Below are 22,084 nucleotides of genomic sequence, written 5' to 3'. Positions count from 1 at the left end.
AGTATTTCATTTAATGGAAAATTGAGAGATTATACAAAACTATTTTTTTTTTTTGCAAAAAATATCGTTAGGACAACAACATAATCCACATATTGTCTTTTTATTCCAAATCAAAATTCACAATGCTTATATGAATTTTGAGGGCTTCAATTCGGTAAAAGATGAAAAAATTGTAATTTCATCGCCACATTTGGTGCAAAAGTGTAACCCATCTTCATGCATTCACCTCTCTCTCTCTATCTCTCCATGTATCCTTCCATTTCTCTTTATCCGCCTCCCCCCCCTTCACTTTCTATCTATCTATTTCCATTTAAATATTTATTTTTGTCTCTCTATATCATCTTCCTTCTTTGTCTCTATATCACATTCTCTCTCCTTCTCTCTCTCTCTCTCTACCTAAATCCATCACTATCTCTCTCCCTCGTCACTTGTTGCCTCTCTTTATACCTCTAACTCTTTCTCTTTTTATCTCTCTTCTTCCCCTTCTCTCCCCAACTCTTCCCCTCACACTTCTTCTCTCCCTCCCTCTCTTCTTATTCATATCTCTCCCCTCTATCCTTGTATCTATATCACTCCCTACCTCTTATTCCCCCTTGCTCCCTCACTATCTATATCCCTCTCTCCCTTGCCATGGACTCTTTCTCTCCACTTCTCGTTATCTCTTTCTATGTCTCTCCTCCTCCCTCTTTCTCCCCCATCTAACTCTATCTCTATACCTCAATATCTTATTATATTTATCTCTCTCTCTCCCCCTTATGTTCACCTCTCTCTCTCTCTTTTTCTCTCTTTCACTCACTGAATGACTCTCTCTTCCCCAGATTTCCCCCTCAGTTCTCTCTCTCTCTCTAACTTTGCTTCTATCGCTCGCCCCCCTCTCTCATTCCCTCTTCCTCCCTCTTGCACTCTCTTTCTCTCTCTACATTCCATCTTTGTGTCTATTCTCCCTTCCTTTATTGTCCTTGATCTCTCCATCACTCCCTCTCTCTTCCTCACTCCCTTCTCTCTCTCTCTCTCTCTCTCTCTCTCTCTCTCTCTCTCTCTCTCTCTACTTCTATCGCTCGCCCCCCTCTCTCATTCCCTCTTCCTCCCTCTTGTACTCTCTTTCTCTCTCTACATTCCATCTTTGTGTCTATTCTCCCTTCCTTTATTGTCCTTTATCCCTCCATCCCTCCCTCTCTCTTCCTCACTCCCTCCCCTCTAGTTCTATTTCTATCTCCCCATATCTATTTATCTCTTTGTCTCTCTCTCTCTCTCTCCACACCTCATCGATCCCCCTTCCTCTATTTCTCTATCCCTACTTCCCTCACTCAGTTAATTCCTCACAATAACCCCCCTCTATCTACAACTTTGTCTCTATCTCCCTTCCTTATCTATCTCTATCTCTCCCATCCTCTCGCTCTCTCATTCTCATCCCCCTTACATCATCCATCTATTTGTCACTCTTCCTCTCTCTTCCCTCCCTCCCCCATCTCTCTCTCTCCCCCCTTCACAACATCCCCCTCCTACTTTGTGTCTTTATTCCTCCCCATGTTCAGAACAAATATATCCTTCCCTCTCCCTTCCCCACCCTCTTTCCTTATGTCCCTCACTTATTTGCTCTCACTCACTCTATCCCCCTCACTCACTAATTCATTCTTTCTCATGCTCTAGCCCCCTTCACTCTCTTGTCCCCTTTATCCCTCCCTCTTTCACCCTCTCCTCCCCTCACCAAAACCCACCTCGACCATTTCCCACCAACTCATTCTTCCCCACACCTCACCCTCTCCCTTTATCTCTCTCTTTCCTTCTCTATTTCTCTCCCTTGGACACTCTATTCATCCCTCTCTCACCATCACCATCCCCCAAACCCACATCAACCATTTCCCGTGTGTTAAATTCATTTGTTGTAGGAATAGATCGATGTTCCTATCACTAGAAACATGCACATATTTTTCACAATCGGAATGCACACATGTAGTTGGTACTAAAAATGTGTAGGCACTATGTGTATACTGACTCTGTTACTTTGGATATATGTTCAAGATCACTAGGTTGGTGATTTTAGCTATAAATACATGAAAACATCAATTTTTGAGAAAGCCAATGTATATCTCTAACTTTAACATTTTTTTTCTATAATTTGAACAAATCCATTATTGATGAAACTACATACTCATATAGAGAGAGAGAGGACTCTGTATGAGTATGTAGTTTCATCAAAATATATATATATATGCGTTTTTACCATTCTTAATATGTTTTTGTCTTAATAAATATATCAAGATATTAAAATACATCCCTCATTTATTTCCACTCTAACTTTTTGAGGCCTTAACATTTGGGAAAAAAATAAGGCGCACTAGAGGAGATTAAGACCTAAAATATAAAAAAATGGATTGTTTGATAATGGTAAGACCCTTATAGGTTGCACTAATGGAAGACATGGTAATGTCAAGGATACAATGACTTTCATAATTTGAAACAATTTTTTTTTATATAATTAAGATTATGAATTTTGAAAAACTAGTAGTGCACGAGAACAATCTATTCTCTACAACTTGACATATCTTTGTAGCAAGGTTCCATCATTTTGATACTCAAAGGTTGCACCAATAGAACCTTATGAATTATATTTTTTAAGGATTAAATTATTATGCTACTATTACATGGTTTTAAAAATCATACATATAGAATATAGTTGAATATTCATTAAAAAATATGTAATTTACTATTAAAAATAATAAAAATTGGGGGATTTTATCAATTTAATCATATATATGTAAAAAAGAGTTAAATTTTTAATCAAGTTGGTGAATATTTTTTGACAGAATGTCCAAAAAATAACGGATTGGGAAAAATTTTCCCAATTTATATTTTTCATAAAAAAAAATAATGTTCCAATATCATGAAAACTAAAAATTCACATAGCTACATTTTCTACCAGTATAGATATATCTTAACCATGAATCTAGAAAGGGCCAAGAGGATTAAATTTCTTGATGTGTAAACCTCTTTTAGAGTGGAAAAATTCAAAAAATATTTACACATCAAGTGATTTGATCCCTCATGATGTGTGATATATCCATGGTCATGATGGATCTATATTGGTTTTCTCTCTCTACACACACAATGTTTAATTTTCTATTTTTTAAATTTCATTTTTGAATGCATAAATAGATTGAATTCCTTGAAAATCCCTTTAAACACTCTGATTATGTTTAAGGTATTTTTTAAGGATTCAATTAGTATGCTTCTATATAGCATTATATGCCACTATTCTGGTTTGAAAAATCATACATATAGAATATAGATGAATATTCATTAAAAAAACATGTAATTTACTATTAAAAATAGTAAATTTTTTGGGAGCCTTACCAATTTAATCATATATATGTAAAAACAAATAGTCAAATTTTTAACCACATTGGTGAATAGCCTGAATGTCCACAAAATAACCAATTGGGAAACATTTGCCCCTAAAAAAATCCAAATTTATATTTGAATAAAAAATGATGTATGAAAACTCAAAATTCACATAGACACAATTTCTACCAATATATATCCTATTAGCCATGGATCTCAAAAGCACGAAGATGGATCGAATTTTTTGATGTTCAAACCTCTTTTAGCATTTTTGAATGCACAAATGGATTCAACTCCTTGAAAATCCTTATAGATTACACAATTTAAATTTACAGTTCCAACAAATCTCTATTGGATTTTAGACAAAAGAAAAAATATATCTAAAAATCAACGTATAAAATAATGACGGTTAGACTTAAAATGTTTTAACCATAACAATTTATTTTTTCAATTACTTTTTATAGTAATAAATAGGTTCTTTTTAACTATATGTCATATATATTTTTCATTGAAATATTCTACTTAAAACGAGAATTGAAATATTTCATTATTTTATCTAAAATGAGGATTGAAATATGTTCTTCATGCATCACATTATCAATATTAAAGTGTTTTTTTGTAATTAATATATTCTTAAATACATATAAATATTGCTTAACCTTAAATATTGAAATTTCCTTCTTATTACTGTTTTTAAGTAGTAATTGAAGAATTTTACTTTCAATTACTTTATTTTTTTGGACATTGGAATATTTTGTTATGGTGAATACTAAACCTTTTTTTTATATATTTTCTCTTTCTTTATGTAAAATTGATATTAAAATAAATTAACTCCTTTAGATATTCAAATAGTTTATTAAGTTATATATTGAATTATTTGGATATTCAAATAGTTTATTCAAGTTGTATATTGAAATATTTGTAAAAAGCATAGGAGTTATTTATTTTTTTCATACTTAAAAGTGAAAATATAAGATTTTTTTATTTTAATTATTTTATCTCTTTCAAAAGTTGATATAAAATTATGTTGCTTCACATGAGAGTGAGAGTGAAATATTTTTACCACACATCCCAAAGCGAAAGTAAGATTATTAATGTTTTATAATTCTTTTAATTAAAACTAACCAAATATGTATATACATTTTTGTTTTTTATTATAGCCATCATTGTTACTAATTTAGAGAATATTTTATTTTTAGTTTAAAATGGAAACTTGCCAACTCCACTTTGAGTACTAATGGAATCACACATCCTCTCATACTAAGTCATAGAATGCACTTCTCAAAATAATAAACAAAAATAGATACTAAGATAGCCAAATCATTCTCCTATATTTCATTTTTTACAGCATTTTCAAATTCATTGTATAAATATTTCTAATCATCCTTTCAAAATTAACAAATTATTATTTTTCTAAATTTTCATTTCCACTAACATCCATTACCCTTCGCCCAATTTCAAGAAACAAGTGGAACTTGGTTTTTTGTTTGTTGACTTGGCTTTTTGTTTGTCAAGCTTGATAGAACTACATGGTTGTTCAATGCATTATATACACACTTAAAAAACAAACAATGTGAAGTGACATGACTAATTAATACAGTAGTTTCATTCTGAGCTAATTACTCCACTAGTTTCATTCTGAGAAGTGACTAATCGATACACTAGTTTACATCTTCATGTGATTAGTTTTAATTTTTTTCTAAATAATCTAACTTTGTATGCTTTTTCATAACATAGTATCAATAATTCAATTGATTATGTTGTTTTTCTATATTTTACTTGATTATGTTATCTCTTGATATTTTAGTTAGATATAACATATTAAATTTGATGAATGATGTGGGATAGCCAAAATGGTGAAAAATCATGGAGAATAATGTAGTTTAATAAATCTACGACATGGATAGGTAAGACATTTAGGTAGTGTTTGAAAATTTCAATATAGAATTCTTATATGTCATAGATTCATTAAATTGATTGTTAAAGATGGTAGGAAGGATTATATGGTCAAGAAAAAAGTAGCAGAGAAAAGGTTTTGAGAAAAAAGTAGCAGAGAAAAGGTTTTGAATTGTCTTGAATGTGTGATTATTTAGGTGTATTGTATAAATTAAAATTACATGTAAATAAAATAAAAAGATTAAATTTTTTCCAAATAAATTTTGGATTAAAATGAAATTGATTAATGATTATAATAATTTATAATTTTTTACTAGTTAATTTTTTTTTTATCTATTTATTTATTTATTTTTTAAGTATTTATTATAATTTTAAATTTCTTTAGATTTCAAAATTATATTTCGATTTATGAACATTTTTACCATCTAAGGTCACGCTTTGACCTTGGGAAGAAAAATGTATGAATAGAGCAGTGAAATGCATTTTATAGAGAAGGTTAAATGGCTTAAATGAAGCAAACTACTTCCAATTACATCTTGGTTATCATAAATAAAAAGTAACCTCATTGCTAATAAAAATTACCTCGTTGCGAAGGTGTTAAAGTATGGTTAATCTAACTAATAATAAAAATGAATAATGACAAATTCGGATGACCGAGGGCGATCAAATGAAAGTCATAATCAAGTGAAATTCACAACAACACAAGCCAATATGGTTTGTAAAACTCTTAAAGTACACAAATTATGAAATATAAAAAATTTGTTACAAATAAATTTGTATTTTTTATTTTCAAAATTATTAATAAAAAATATTAAAATTTAATATTTCATAAATTATATGATAAATAATTTACGAATGAAAAGAAAAGCCGAACATTTGCTAAAAAGATAATCTCATAAAAACAATTTTCAAATCTTTATTTAAATACAATGTCACAGTTTGGAAGCTTTCTAATCTCATCGGGGATCACCATCAAATTACATCCCCAAAGATTGAGATACTTCAGATTTTGAAGTTCTCCTATTCTAGAAGGCAACGATCTTAACTTTTTACAACCGTCCAGATACAAGAATTGAAGATCTGAAAGATTACCAATCTCTTCAGAGATATCTCCAATGTCAGTGTAACCCAAATGGAGAAATTCAAGTCTTCTCAATTGCCACAATGATGTTGGCAATGATTGTATGGCCGTGCAATGAAAATCCAATATCCTTAATGAGGAGAGGTTGAGTAAAAATGCTTCTGGAATTTCTTTCAATCCCTCATTCACTCCCAACCCTAGCGAAACTAGTTTGGGACATCTCAATTCTTTTGCCGGCAAAGACTTTATATCATTTAGCAAAAGTGATATTCGTCTGCAATCATCTGAATTTGGAATGTCAGGGAAATGTTGAAGACATTGACCTGCCCTCAATACACAATTCTCCTGGTTCTCGCCAATATAAATTGCCATGTCGTGGACAACATCGTGAACTCTAATGACACCCTCTTCCACCTGGAATAAGCAACGATTTTCAAGCAACTTTACATAGCTTTCCCCGGTCTTTAATACATACTCATACTCCGCATCTTCTTTCGTCTTAACTAGGCCTTCTGCGATCCATGCTTGCACCATCATCTCCACCAGCATTCCAGCGTCTTCACCGAACATGCCACAGCAAAGAAAACAGCTTCTCAAATTAGCATCGGGCAGACTATCATAACTCCATCTCAATCGTTGATACAATTCTTTATCAATTCGAGGATGAGTAATTGGAAAATTTAAATCCACTTTTCGCATCTGTTTTAAAGCAAGCTTCCACTCATCTACAGCTGTGTTGCCCATCATTGTCGAGGCTATTACCTTTATTGCCAATGGCAACCCTTTACACTCCTCGGCCACCTGTCGTGCTGTATTTTCTATATCCTCTGGAACATCGCCGTCTTCAAAAGCTACTTTCAAAAACAACTCCCACGCCTCCGCGCTTCGTAGGGGTTGTATTTCCATGAACTCTTTTGCATTCATTTCTCGAATTAGATCTTTATTTCGAGTTGTGAAGACGACTTTGCTTCCTTTGTTCTTCCCAAATTCCACACCCAATTCTTTCAGATAGAGTGCCCCCCAAATGTCGTCTAAGACCATAAAGAATTTCTTGGTCTTCATATATGCACACAGCTTCATCTTTCCCATGTCAGCAGAACAGTTGGCGAGATCTAAATGAATTGCAGAAGCAATATCATTTTGCATCTGCAGAATTGGGAACTGAGCGACTGTAACCCAAATTACATGATCGAAAACATAACTAACCTTGTAGGTGTTGTAGACTTTTTTCAGCAATGTTGTTTTTCCCACACCACCCATACCATATACACCAATAATTTGAACATGGGGAGCTTCTAAAATCCATCTCTGTAGCTGTGCCTGGGCAGATTTGATTTCCAATCCGACCAATCCGGTGTCGGGTTCATCCTGAAGTAGTAGGCCTGGCTGTTGTTGTGCAGAAGATGCAATCTGCTGAGCACTGCAAAACACGGAAAAGTCGGTTCTAAGCTGATTATGGAGCTCAAGGATAGTTGTGTTCCACTCTCGGATTTGCTTAAAGACATTGGGCTTGCACACGAGTGATTCAATACACTGCTGTAGCCACGGGCGTTGTGAACGATGGATCAAGTCTCTGGCCTCTCCAACTTTGCGTTGCATCCTTAGCAAACAGTTCTTCAGAGAATCCGGTGCCTCCCTCTGCTGATCTTGAAATTGAGAATTGATGTCAAGCAAGAGACCCTTCATACGATTTAACTGCTCTTCCAGAAGCTCACGGTTGCCATCTAAGTGAATTAGATCGTCTATCTGTTGGATGACTTGTTGGATGATTGGAACAAAAATAACGTTGCTAATAGTGTTACCTACGGTTCCCGTTACAATATCCATTGCTTGTACCAACAGCCCAGGTGAGATCAGAGCAGCGTAGCAGATGAAATTAGAGTAGAATAGAATAGAATAGAGTATGGATTAAAAAAACAAAGACGAAACAAAACGGGCCGGCAGATTGTGAATATAAGAAGAAGCAGCAAACATTAACAAAAAGAGATGTCTATCCGACTTGAAGGCTCTCACCAGTTATTCATTGTGAGATGCTAAAATTCATTTAATATGGAAGCCCCACCTAAGAGGATGATGTTAGGTCACTTCAAGTCTAACTGTAAACTTAATAATGGACTTTGATGTTGGGTCAGGGTCCAGCTGTAAACTTAAAAAATCAATCGTTGATTTTGTTGTTCAGAGTTTTTTATATGAATTAAAGATGACCATACAAAATGGAATCAATTATTGATTTCAGCTATGATATAGAAATTCCAACTATATCTTTGGTCATTAAAGGTGAGAAATCACTTTGCGAATAAATTTATGGGCATTGTTTCATTGACACGGACATCTCTGACGTGTACAATATTTGAGAGTGGTCATTAATGAATGTTTGACTTTAATATTCGTCTCCCTTATCCTTATACAGCGAGGCAAGGAAACTTCTCACCTTTCAACTATCTAAAAAGTCTAAACCCGAGAGTTGGAAAGTAAGAAGTCTAAACACGAGAGATTGAAAATGTAGGAGGCGGCGTGGGAAACTGAGACGTACGAATTACGATTATCTCAAAAGTCTAACGGGAAAACCAATGCAATCGAAGATAATCGGGGACATAATACACAATCTTCAATAGGTTAGAGACCCTTTCTTCTCCCATATTATTAATATAAAAATGAAATTAGAAATGCTAAAACTAGCATGTGTACCAGATGTTGCAAAGGAAACGCCGTAAGGCATAAATTGAAAAATATAAATACAACAAAAGAATACTTTGATAGAGAATAAAAATATATTGAACGCTCAAATCAATGCCCCATTAACTGGAAGCACTTAGTAGACATATCTATCAACATTAGGATTATACACAATGATCAAGAAATTTCCCATATACAAACAACAACTTCCACAACAACCTTTTGTCACATCCACATTTTAAAAAATGCCTTGGAATGTGATCGGAATCTTCCATATTGCCTTTTTCATTATGCAGATAAATCTTCCATATTGCTATTTTCATCATGAATATTGTTAGTTCATTGTTGTAAAGTGTTAGTGTGTTAAATTCAATACTATAAGTTCGACAAGCAAAAAACATTCCTCAATTAGCATAATATGCATTTTTCTCTCACCCTGTATTTTTCAGTCAAAGAGCACAAGTAACATATTAACATGTATTTTCCCTTCATTATTTTCATCATAGAGCCAAGAAATCTACGCCTTATCTATAAAGTAAAAAAAACATTTTGAAATAAGTTTAATATTTCAAGCCAGTGTCTAACCTATAAAGTAACAAAAACGTTTTGAAATAAATTTAATATTTTAAGCAATTGACTAATCTACTTTAATAATTGAAAAATTCTCAAAGATGAATTATACTCCATAACAAGAGAGCCAACATTAGAGCCCATACTTTCACTAAAACCAAAAGAAACACAACCACTTGTTAAGAAGAAATTCAAGTAATAATAATAAAACAAAAATAATAAACATTAAAGTATAAAATGGTATTTCCAACACACAGGTATAAATATACATGCTCTATGTCCATTGTTAGATTAAATGGGTGTGGAGAAAATTAGTAGAGAACCCAAAATTGTATTTCTAATTAGGAGAGGGGTGGAGAAATGCTTTAAATGCGGGTTGTTGTCATTCTAATGAAACCCTTTGCAAAGGGGATGTTAAGATTCTGAGGGAGAAGCTAGGCTTGGTAGAGAACACCTTCCTTGTTAAACATTCCCCTATTGTAACCAAAAGGAAAGGGCAAGATAAACAATAATTAGGTTTCTATTCACAAGTTGTATAAAATATATAGGTGCTATTGATGTCTGAGTGAATAATGGGAGAGATTATTTATGAAATTGTGATAAGGCGCACCTAGTTTTGTCAGAAAGAGGCTTATAGTACATCACATTTAGGTAGCATTTCGTCAAAATTTGTCTCCAATGTTGCTCCAGTTTCCTTTTCCAATTCGGTCCCAATAGAAAGACGGTCGTGGTAAAGAAGCTTACAATTGAAGGGTTGTACAAAGGAACGCAATTCAATTCAACATCATGTAATGTTTATTATTATTAGATTGAAATTTTGAAACAAACATCATGTATGCATAAGAATTATGGAGCACTGATTTTTGAAAAGAAGTTTGCAACATCATGAAGTAGTACTAGATCCTAAGAATGAATACCTTCAAACGCTTAAGTAGTTCTTTGCCAATACGCCCTGCACCAATAGTACCAATAGTTTTCCCTTCTAGATCATATGACCTGTAAGAAATTGCTGCCACTTTCCAATCACCCTCAACAATTTGCTTATATCCAGGCACATAGTTTTGCATCAATATGAGAATGCCCATTAGCTCATCTTCTGCAACAGACACCACATTACTTGCTGTAAAAAAATTTGAAGAAGGCATCAGTTAAATTATGAAGAATCATTGCAAAAACTTGTTCATACCAAAATGTCCATAGCGTGAACAGGGCAGTGACAAGCGGTATAATTTCATAAATAGTACCTGTAACTTCTGCGACAGTCACACCAGCGGCTGCTGCAGCATTTAGATCAATGTGATCAGAACCAATACCAGCTGTCAAAAGAAGCTTTAAGTTCTTTGCCTTCTTGATCCTCTTTGCTGTCACATAGGCCGGGTGGAAAGGCGTAGAAATCAAAACATGCGCATCAGGTATGTGCTTTTCAAGTTCTGCAAAGGAAATTAATTGTGTAAGTTTAGTCCGCAGTGGGCTACAATTCTCAAATGTAAAAGCAAGCAAGCAATACACTGATTTCGATGATCCATGGTAGCAAGAAGTAGGAAAGGGAAGGCATACTAGAAAATTAATAGATTGGATTGTGGATTAAACAACCACTCAACTTCAATTGTGAATAACCAGAAGTCATTTATGACTTGTTCGACAAGATATATATTCTGTAAATCTCACTTTTTGAAGCAGCACATACGATACCATCTAGATTGATTATTATTCAGGATATGAGGAACAAAAGGAAGTCTAGGACATAAACTATTCATCCATATCAATAACAACAACAGATAACACAATTTTATATCCCAAGGGGTGGGTGGCCCTTCACGAGAGAAAATCTCATTAAATACCTTGGGGTTACTAGCTGGTATTTCAGCTAGCAGTTGGTTACTACCCTCGTTGTCCATCCAGAAAAATTGGGAAGAGGGAGGAAATCTGCAGGGGGCTAGCAAGATGCTTGGAACGCCTAAACTGTGGGACAATATTTTTCCGGACCCGAAAAAGAAAGATGACTCCAGGTGATGTGGAGTTGGAGTATGATGTTACTAGGTACCATATAATTATACCTCCCTCCCAGGTCAAAGACATATGAGTTGAGTTAGAAGGCCGTCTCAGGTTTCAAGGGAAATTGTTTTTCAAGAAGATTCTACAATACAAGAATCAGCATAGATGGTGCCTTGTCCAGCAGTCAAAGAAACTCTACCAAGCAAAACCCCGCTAATACACATTTAGCATTAGCTCTAAATCTTTTCTGTGCTTTTGATGGCTAGTAACTACAGTTAGACAAATGAGACCTGCTAACAATTAGACCACAATTTATTCATTTATTAAGAAGTCTGGTGTACATAGCTTGATGATGAGTGTGTCCCAGCACTCTAGTGTTAGCAGATAAAAAATCACAATTCCAAATCAGTTATCATGATTTCAAGTTTCACGGGGCCAATTCGACAGCACAGTACATGTAGCCTACTAGGGCATTTAAATTCCATGTTATCACTTCACCAACACAGAGAACACATATAGCCTAGTGGTATACATGGATACAGAAAGAAACAAGGCATTTGGGGGGCTTCTAATAGTTTTAAGAAAGAGATGGCATTTAGCACAGCTCCCTCCAAGCGTTACCAGATGCATAATCAAGGAAAATTCGAGGAGGCCAAGTTTTGGGCAAGGATAAGGAAAAAATTCGGGACAAAATTAGAGAGTAGAACAAAGATATAAAGATATGCACATATATATTTTGATGAAAATATATAAGCAATGGTGAGTGCGACAACATGACCTCCCTTCAGTGTGTTTCACAGAAATTAATCACCCAATAAAGGAGCAATGAACCCAGCAGAGGTAAAAATAACCTAAATTGGGCTGGATGAGGGTTTTTATTACACAAGTTTGATTCAGTCAATTAAGTCATACTCATACTTAGAGGTCAAACTCGTGTTGACAGTCAAACTCTGTCAACAAACAAGTTACAAGTTGGAAAATCAAACTCTCTGTCAACAACCAAGTTTGACTCAGACAAGTTGGAAAAATACATTTGCCTGAAACTCGGATAATGGCAGGTTCAAGCCACGATCCTGGTAACACTGGTTCAAACTTTCCCTTCTATGTTCTGAACCTACAGATCCCCTGCGCAACTTCTATGCATATGATCAATGATGTTAAATTAAGAAGTTCAAAAAGACACATTAATTTTATTTTATTTTGCAGGAGTGCTAACTTAGACATAACAACAAAAGAAATCACTGCTAACTTACCACAGTCAGGACCTTCCTTGTCATCTATCACAATGTACTGGTGACCATTAGATTCCAGCCATTCTCGTATGCCCAAAGCATTCTCAACACACCCGAGAAAGTTTGGATTGAGTGAAGCATATTCATTGGCTTTATAAAAGACTCCAACAATTTTATTACTTCCTGCAGGTGCCTAAAACATAATAAGAGCATATAAATTAGAAAAATAGGAAGCAGAGAATGTAAGAAAATATATAATCTTGTTTTGTTAATGAGAGTGATAACTAAGAAAATATATAATCTTGTTTTGTTAATGAGAGTGATAACTGAAACTTGATACTGCCTTCTCCGGGTAAACCAGCCTACTTATACTTGTATCTCAGACCTTCATACGTGGCAAGCAAGCATCATCTTACCCAACTTCAATCCCAACAAAAAAGAAGCGAGGGTGATCGATCATCACTTACATGCAATTCTCTGACAGAAGAGACTGGGGAGCAGATTGGCCTTCTACTCGCAGCTCGGAATGCAGATATAACAGATCTCCTGCTCGCCATGACGACTAGAAACACAAAGAAGAGAAATTTAGCAGGTCAGCCAGTACAGTATGGTAGCAATGGCGAATGGATGAATTTGGCCCCAGGGGTTGGTTGCCTTAAATATGTGGTGATTGCTGGTTTCAATTCAATTTGCGAGTGAGTCTCCAGATGATGAGACGTATAGGACACCATCAGCATACATTAGTTAGATTGTGGATTTCTTCTACATTACAGACAGATCCTGATGATCCTGTAATCTTACAAGAATACAGATTTTTTATTATTATTTTACATTTTTGCTGGACATAATAATCCCCACAATTACACCTACTACTACACACGCATTTTCGTTCCACATTTAAAATATGGTCACATGTCATTTTATAGTTAATCATTTAATTTTAAAGTCGTGGTTTAATCAAACACTATATAACTTCTTTATTTACCCATGCTTTTCCCATGTAATAGAAGTTTAACTTATTTTAATTATTTTATATTTTGGAGGGTTTTTTTTGTATATTTTCCAAGTCAAATTTATTCCAATCACAAGTTTGATATCTAAATTGGCTTCTTGTCCAATGAATGGTTACTTTTATGATTGGTCAACTAAATTGACTTCTAGTCATATGAATGGTTAATTTTATAATTGCTCAACTAAATTGGCTCCTTGTCATATGAATGGTTAATTGACTTCTTGTCATATGAATGGTTAATTGGCTTCTTGTCATATGAATGGTTAATTTTATAATTGCTCAACTAAATTGGCTCCTTGTCATATGAATGGTTAATTGGCTTCTTGTCATATGAATGGTTAGATTCATTCACCTTCACTTACTTTCTAGTGAAACTTTTAGATAATGACAAGTTTGAAAATTCAAACATCTTAATTAACTTCTAAGGAAAATCTCATGCTTTCATGGGTGGAGTGTCCACATGAAACATTGGATGGATTATAAATCTTTACACAATTTATTTAGAAAAATCTCAATTTATTATGAACAACTGTAAAAATATACACTCAATATTAAAAAGAATCATAAAATTAATTAAATTATAACTTTATTTTAAATTATTATTATTGATAATAACAAAATTAATTTATGATTTAAATATATGTACATTTAAAAAAACATGTAACAAGACTAAATATTCACCCCACTTTACCATAAAAAATCTTGATTTGTAAATAGGCCTTGTTACAATATCATGGGTTAATATTATGACTTACAATACATAATTGGAGTGCCCAGGGGTTTTTCAAAGTGTTGAATCCATTTATGCATTCAAAAATGTATTTTAAACAACAACAAAAATCACAATATTGCTTCAAATTGTATTGTCAGATTATTTCGTCAAGTTAAACCTATCTATCTATCTACCTATATGCTTAGTGATGTAGAATGATTAACTATAGGGTACATTGTTAAGGCATGTATTGCAATGTCACCCTTTAATTAGCCCATGTACCATGTGAGTGGAAATGTAGATATACTTAGAGATTGTAATGGTAACGCTAGCATATCATTTGAATAAGAACCCAACCCAATTTTGTGAGTCCATATATATATATTTCTAATTAGGAGAGGGGTGGAGAAATGCTGTAAATGTGGGTTGTTGTCATTCTAATGAAACCCTTTGCAAAGGGGAGGTTAAGATTCTGAGAGAGAAGCTAGGCTTGGTAGAGAACACCTTCCTTGTGAAGACAAAATGTCAGTGTTTGGTTGCTCAGAGTTGTTCTCCTAAAAAAAGGGGTAGATGAGTTTTGAAGATTTGCAGGATGACTTATAGATCTATGAAAATTCCTTCCATATAGATGCTTGGCATCTTCTATTTCTGACCAATGTAAGTTTATGACATATTATATGAAAGTTGTGACTGATACGTCTCACATTATGAGCCATTTATGATGGGAGATTCACATGCTAAGTAGGGAACATCTCTTGAGGAACGATTATTTGTTATATTGGCTAATGATTCCTTTGACAGAGAGATATTTTTGTAATTTTTGTTTCCTTTCTTGTTAAGTCAAGTTGGGAGAGCATTGTAGTTAGCTAGAATGATTTATGATGGGAGATTCACATGCTAAGCAGGGAACATCTCTTGAGGAACGATTATTTGTTATATTGGCTAATGATTCCTTTGACAGAGAGATATTTTTGTAATTTCTGTTTCCTTTCTTGTCAAGTCAAGTTGGGAGAGCATTGTAGTTAGCTAGAATGAGTAGAGTGAATCTACTGAGAGGGTGCCTCAGGCTTTTGAGAAGCCATTGTAATCCCTTCACGACAGCGGTGTAACTTTTATATTATGTGGATAAGAAAATATTAACTGTTGTTTCAAACTACGCGGTGTAACTTTTATATTGTGTGGATAAGAAAATATTAACTGTTGTTTCAAACTACTGTGTGTTTTCCACTATATTCATGTTACTGAATTATTAGATCTAGTTATCTTCTGATATGCCATGTTTGTGGTCCTTGAGTTCACCATTCAACAGCAGCAACTTGGTAGCTTGGAGTGATTGCGACAGCCAACATTCCAGCAAGCAGTAAATTGGGCCCATGTAGATTGGGCAAACTTGGTTGGTAAGTAAAGATCCGTGGCACCTTGAACTTGTGTGGATAATTCTTTAACTAGCTCTATATGATACCTGCAAAAAAGATAACACCATATCACTCAAATAATTGATGTAATATGATATTCATATTTCTTTGAAATCTGTTATGGGCATTATAAGAGCGTTTGATCTAGACTTACTGGAAAAGAGGAGACTTCTTATAAATTTTAGCAAAATCTATCTCAAGGCGCTCCTCAGTAGCTCTAAATCTGATTTCTAGCATCCATGTTGCAGGGTTACATTTATCAGTAATCTTTGTCACACCTTCAATAGCCTGTCCAAGACATTTCAAGTTGCTAGATTCAATGAGACTTGAATAAACTGTAAGATGCCTTAATAACATATGCTGCATTAGCAAACATTAATCATATACCTGGAAGTACTCTATGACATGGATTGAATGGCAACCTAGTGGACCGCCATATATAATTTGACCACCTTGTTTCATCAACAACAACTGCAAAAAAAGAAAGAATGCTATTGTAGCTGGGATTGTTTGGGAAAGTAAGCATCATTAAATATTTGCAAGGTGTTGTTCAATAAGCATTGCTTTACACACATGATTATCAGGTTTTACCTAGGTGTCCAAATGCATTGCCCTTCAGAGTGGGCAGTGAAAATTGTTTTAAACATTGATATTGGTGGGCTTCTAAAAGATCTTCCTTTCTAGAAATTTACAGAACCATCTACTTCTTCCTACAATCCATCTTATAACCTTTTCAAAACTAGCCATTTTGCTGAAGACCTTTGATATTAAATATTTTACTCCATGGCCTTGGATTTGAAATTTAAATATAGCTCTCCGAACTCTAGATACATCACTACCAATTGGCCCCCTATGATTATTGTTAGTGGTTGGGATTTCTAGTGAAAAATATTTTTCCTTCCATGACATGTGCTCTCATGTATGCTTTCATATTTTTTTTGTGGGTGTCTGATCACAATTTCAGATTTGGCTATATTAACAACCTGTAAGGAGTTAGAGATGTATCTTACCTCATCAAATCCTTCAAAAATATCTATACTTGGCTGATGGATAGTACAAACTACAATTCGGCCTGTGTCCACTGTATTCCTAACTGTATGCATCACGATAGCTGCAGCTCTGGCATCCAGACCAGATGTCAGCTCGTCCATGAATATGATTAAAGGATTTGCAACAAGTTATACAGCAATGGTTAGTCTCTTCCATTGCTCAGTTGATAGACCACTCACACCAGGAAGATCCACCAATGTGTCTCTCAAGCTTTCAAGCTCTACAAGCTCCATCACTTCATCCACAAACATCTGTTAAATAGAACAATCTCAATCTTAGGAAACCCAATATTAAGAATGAAAGAAAGAAACTATATTAAAGTCCACAGGTGGTTCATAAGCGGCTCTCAACATTTCTATTGCATCAGGAGTATATTTTTAAGATTAAAATCACCATAAATATTTACCTGCTTGCTCTTGGTATCTATTTCTGGTGAAAGGCGCAAGTAAGCAGAGAACACTACTGATTCTTGTATTGTTATCTGAGGAAAGTGAATATCATTTTTCTCGCAATAATCTGAAACCCTGGCAAATGTCTCCTGTACCTTTGGAAAACCAGAGATATGTGTATCCCCCTCAATATAACCTCCCGTTTTTCTTCCATAGGACATCCATGAATATGATATTCATATTTCTTTGAAATTTGTTATGGGCATTATAAGAGCGTTTGATCTAGACTTACTGGAAAAGAGGGGACTTCTTATAAATTTAAGCAAAATCTATCTCAAGGCGCTCCTCAGCAGCTCTAGAGCTGATTTCTAGCATCCATGTTGCAGGGTTACATTTATCAATAATCTTTGTCACACCTTCAATAGCCTGTCCAGGACATTTCAAGTTGCTAGATTCAATGAGACTTGAATAAATTGTAAGATGCCTTAATAACATATGTTGCATGAGCAAACATTAATCATATACCTAGAAGTACTCTATGACATGGATTGAATGGCGACCTAGTGGACTGCCATATATAATTTGACCACCTTGTTTCATCAACAACAGCTGCAAAAAAAGAAAGAATGCTATTGTAGTTGGGATTGTTTGGGAAAGTAAGCATCATTAAATATTTGCAGGGTGTTGTTTAGTAAACATTGCTTTACACACATGATTATCAGGTTTTATCTAGGTGTCCAAATGCATTTCCCTTCAGAGTGGGCAGTGAAAATTGTTCTAAACATTGATATTGATGGGCTTCTAAAAGATCTTCCTTTCTAGAATGAAGCCACTGGATATGGTGCCGGAATCGAACCGTTCAGTCTCTTCAAGTAAAGATGGTATTTCTGTAGCAAAACATGACTTATTTCTTTGTAAGGGATATGCCTGAGAATCCAACAAGCAAGCTTTCCTCTAGTCACAACATTCAGTCATAAGCATTCTGAATTTGCATCTGCCCAAACCTAAGAGAATTGGATTTTCTAAACAAGTGCCTTGCAAATGTTCAATCTAATTAAATTTATTATATTTTTGTTTAAAAATTAAAGATTAAACATTGTTTTTTATTTTTATATGCATCCAGTATATAATTATTGAATAAAAACAATAAATTGAATCTAAAGGGAAATTCCAGTCCTTTACTATACATCTGTAACAATTTTTATGTGTATTCAATTTTTATTCCAGTCCTTTACTATACATCTGTAACAATTTTTATGTGTATTTTGTCATATAGTTTTCATACCATCATTTTGAACCGTACATTACAATGAATCAAAATAGTTGAATTTTATCATTACTATGAGAAAAAGCAGTGATGTTCCTGTAATATCAAAGTTGCAATGTATATAATATCAACAGAGGAGATGAGTTTAATGCAAGACCTGCAATATGCATATATATAAAACAATCTAACCGGAGAGCATAGAAATTGATGGGTTCCTTTATCATACAAACTAATTTAATAACCAAAGGAAGACGTAGTCCAAATTATTTACACAATCAATATGATCTTAGTTCAAAATCAGACACAAAATTATGCCAAACCCTCACAAAAACCTTGCTCTACAGCCTGAAAGAGTAGAATGTGAGTAAGCACCTGAAATGGTGAAGGACATAAAAGACCAGATTCCCAAGTTATTCCTAAGGCAACCTCATTCTTGTGGCTAAAATTAGCCTTCGCGGTAGAGGGCCTAACACCTTGCAGATCAACCAAGAGTAGAAATAACACCCTGCAGATCAACCAAGAGCAGAAATAAGGAAACTAATGTAAAACCCTAACCAGAGAACAAATCGAATTATTCTAATTGTCAGTGGTCACTTACCAGGGTTTACGCATTCTTGCAATTGTCAGTCGTCACTTCCCAGGGTTTACGCTCCACATTAGAACAGAAATTTTCCTGTGGGGTATTAAGATTCAGCAGGGAAGTTGTCTGCATGATGGATTCGGGCAACTTGGGAGGAACCCTACACATCACAGTAAATTTAACTCAGATTAGACATGGGAAATTGAGCTAAAATCTAAATTAAACACCTCAGGGCACGATAAAGGCTACATCTGTAGGGCAACTGTGTGAATCAGGAAATCGAAACTCCAGCGAAGCCATCACTACTGTCTGCGAAGGGTTTCGAGTGGGTAATCTCTCCAGCATGAGATAAACAGGGAGTTTTGCATTATCCGCTATACCATGTGTAAGGAGACAGTGAAACCCTGTACACAAAAGAAGTAATGAATAGTACCCTGCAGCATGAGAGAAATTTACAGAACCATCTACTTCTTCCTACAATCCATCTTATAACCTTTTCAAAACTAGCCATTTTGCTGAAGACCTTTGATATTAAATATTTTACTCCATGGCCTTGGATTTGAAATTTAAATATAGCTCTCCGAACTCTAGATACATCACTACCAATTGGCCCCCTATGATTATTGTCAGTGGTTTGGATTTATAGTGAAAAATATTTTTTCTTCCATGACATGTGGTCTCATGTATGCTTTCATATTTTTTTGTGGGTGTCTGATCGCAATTTCAGATTTGGCTATATTAACAACCTGTAAGGAGTTAGAGATGTATCTTACCTCATCGAATCCTTCAAAAATATCTATACTTGGTTGATGGATAGTACAGACTACAGTTCGGCCTGTGTCCACTGTATTTCTCACTGTACGCATCACGATAGCTGCAGCTCTGGCATCCAGACTAGATGTTGGCTCGTCGATGAATCTGATTGAAGGATTTGCAACAAGTTCTACAGCAATGGTTAGTCTCTTTCGTTGCTCAGTTGATAGACCACTCACACCAGGAAGACCCACCAATGTGTCTCTCAAGCTATCAAGCTCTACAAGCTCCATCACTTCATCCACAAACATCTGTTAAATAGAACAATCTCAATCTTAGGAAACCCAATATTAAGAATGAAAGAAAGAAACTATATTAAAGTCCACAGAGTGAATATCATTTTGCTCGCAATAACCTGAAACCCTGGAAAATGTCTCCTGTACCTTTTGAAAACCAGAGATATGTATACCCATTAATGCAGTTAAAACACCAGGTCTGAATGCTCCTGTTATATCTTTCAGCAGCTGAAGCCTATTCGAATTACCTGTCCAGAAAGAAATCAGAGTCAGAAATGGAAATCAGCGCCGAGATTCATAAGCAGGAGAAGCTAATGATGACGCGAAGCCGAAACCAGAAGCCAAGCTAAAACTGTTATGGAGGATCAAATTTGCGCTGGTCAGGCAGGGAGTTGCAACTACCTCATAATCGAACGACTCAACTTCCTCATAATCAAACGACTCAACTTGGCTCAATCGTCTAACATATCATCTAATGGTGCAAAGTAATGACACGTAGGCAGAGAGAAAAGTTTATTTAAGAGGGAACGCCTTACGGCGTAAATATAAATTAGTAATTATATCAATTAAATGATTGGTATGGTTCGTAAATGTTGATAGGAATTAATAACTAGAGTAGTGATATAAATTAAAATATTTATAAGCATTAATATGTAATAAACATTTTTTTTATAGGGTGATTTTGGTGCTAAGTAATAGACATGGAGGGTATTTAACCCCAATATATGCGGTATGGGATGACATGAAGTGTGTTCAACACATTTGAGGCGATCCACAAGAACTGATGGTTCTTGAAGGGTGTTGTGGTATATGTGATATGTGGGATCTTTTGGACAGATATTGGATTTGCGTGGTAATGAGCAGAGGGAAACTTGTAGGAAACGTCTATGTTGGAGTGTAGGGTGGCTCATTATCCTTGTCATCCTTGGCTCCCCAACTTGTAATAGTTTCATTCCTTGTCGTGGTAGGAGCTCCACATAGAATGACTTAGGACCCGAGTTTGTGGTGGTCACACAGACACCTAGTAGAAGGGAATTGGGGAGAAGCACTTAATAGTTGGAGTTGATAGTTATGGTGACTCTATGTGCGACCATTTCATTTCCAAGCTCACTAGTTAACTTCTCCCCCATAGCCTTTGGGTTTGTTCATATTTTTTCCCTTGTTTGGGCTATTAATTTGTATGGTGGAATGGTTATTTTTCCTCGGGAAGTCGTGGATGAGTTTATGTTTGTTGGGGGTAAGCCCTTCCTGGTCTCTATCGTGTGTTCATTACTCATGGTCAATTAGGGAGGTAATGGTGTTGTTTATGGGGTTCCTCCTCTCTATGTTGGGATTGAGAACCATTTATGGTTCTGGTTTTGGTTAGTGTCAGAAGTGGCAGTATGTCAAATCCATTCCAGCGTGTAGTTCTATAACTCTTCTTGGTCTCCTTGTCTTGGAAGGGTGGGTATCAGTTTCTCTAAGCATAGGGCGTGGGATTGATGGTCTTTAGTGGACTTTCCACGACCCATGCAACGCCAATGAGGTCGTGCTCATAGAGGCATAGGGCCTTGTGGCCATGGAGCAGACCTTTGGGCAAAGATTCAAGACTTTAAGGAGGAAGTAGACCAATAGCCACCTTCGTCCCCTGGTGGAATCGATTTTCCACCTCCATTTGATTCACTAGAAAACCAAATTCAAGAAGTCACCACCATCTTGGAGCAACTCACAAGTGATCGACATGATGATCGGAATGAAATCATTTCTTTCATGAATGACCTTTAGCATAACCAATGACACATGATGGATAGACTAGTATCCTTGCATTGAGGACAGAGA

At 35.1% G+C, this 22,084-nt stretch overlaps 2 protein-coding genes and 2 pseudogenes across 2 annotated transcripts; all 4 read right to left on the bottom strand.

Annotated features, from left to right (window-relative positions):
• Nucleotides 1-6,154: 6,154 nt before the first annotated feature.
• Nucleotides 6,155-8,146, bottom strand: LOC149150638 (disease resistance protein RPS5-like). Its single transcript, XM_089442885.1, has one exon. It carries the CDS (start codon nt 8,144-8,146, stop codon nt 6,155-6,157), a length of 1,992 nt encoding a protein of 663 aa, XP_089299011.1.
• Nucleotides 8,147-10,461: 2,315 nt separating this feature from the next.
• Nucleotides 10,462-13,457, bottom strand: LOC149150637 (formate dehydrogenase, chloroplastic/mitochondrial-like). Its single transcript, XM_089442884.1, has 4 exons — nt 13,260-13,457; nt 12,814-12,985; nt 10,810-10,995; nt 10,462-10,685 (listed from the first exon to the last, which is right to left on the bottom strand). Exons 1-4 carry the CDS (start codon nt 13,347-13,349, stop codon nt 10,462-10,464), a joined length of 672 nt encoding a protein of 223 aa, XP_089299010.1. The 5' UTR covers nt 13,350-13,457.
• Nucleotides 13,458-15,818: 2,361 nt separating this feature from the next.
• On the bottom strand, nt 15,819-17,082 carry LOC149150636 (ABC transporter G family member 29 pseudogene; annotated as a pseudogene).
• Nucleotides 17,083-17,109: 27 nt separating this feature from the next.
• LOC149150635 (ABC transporter G family member 36 pseudogene) lies at nt 17,110-17,591 on the bottom strand (annotated as a pseudogene).
• Nucleotides 17,592-22,084: the final 4,493 nt, after the last annotated feature.

Source organism: Pinus tabuliformis, chromosome 9 (genome assembly GCF_031772625.1).
Source record: "Pinus tabuliformis cultivar Carrire ecotype Pingquan chromosome 9, CPIR1, whole genome shotgun sequence".
NCBI lineage: Eukaryota > Viridiplantae > Streptophyta > Pinopsida > Pinales > Pinaceae > Pinus > Pinus tabuliformis.
Note: the sequence above shows the minus strand (reverse complement) of the source record. Positions and strands in the feature narration are given on the sequence as shown.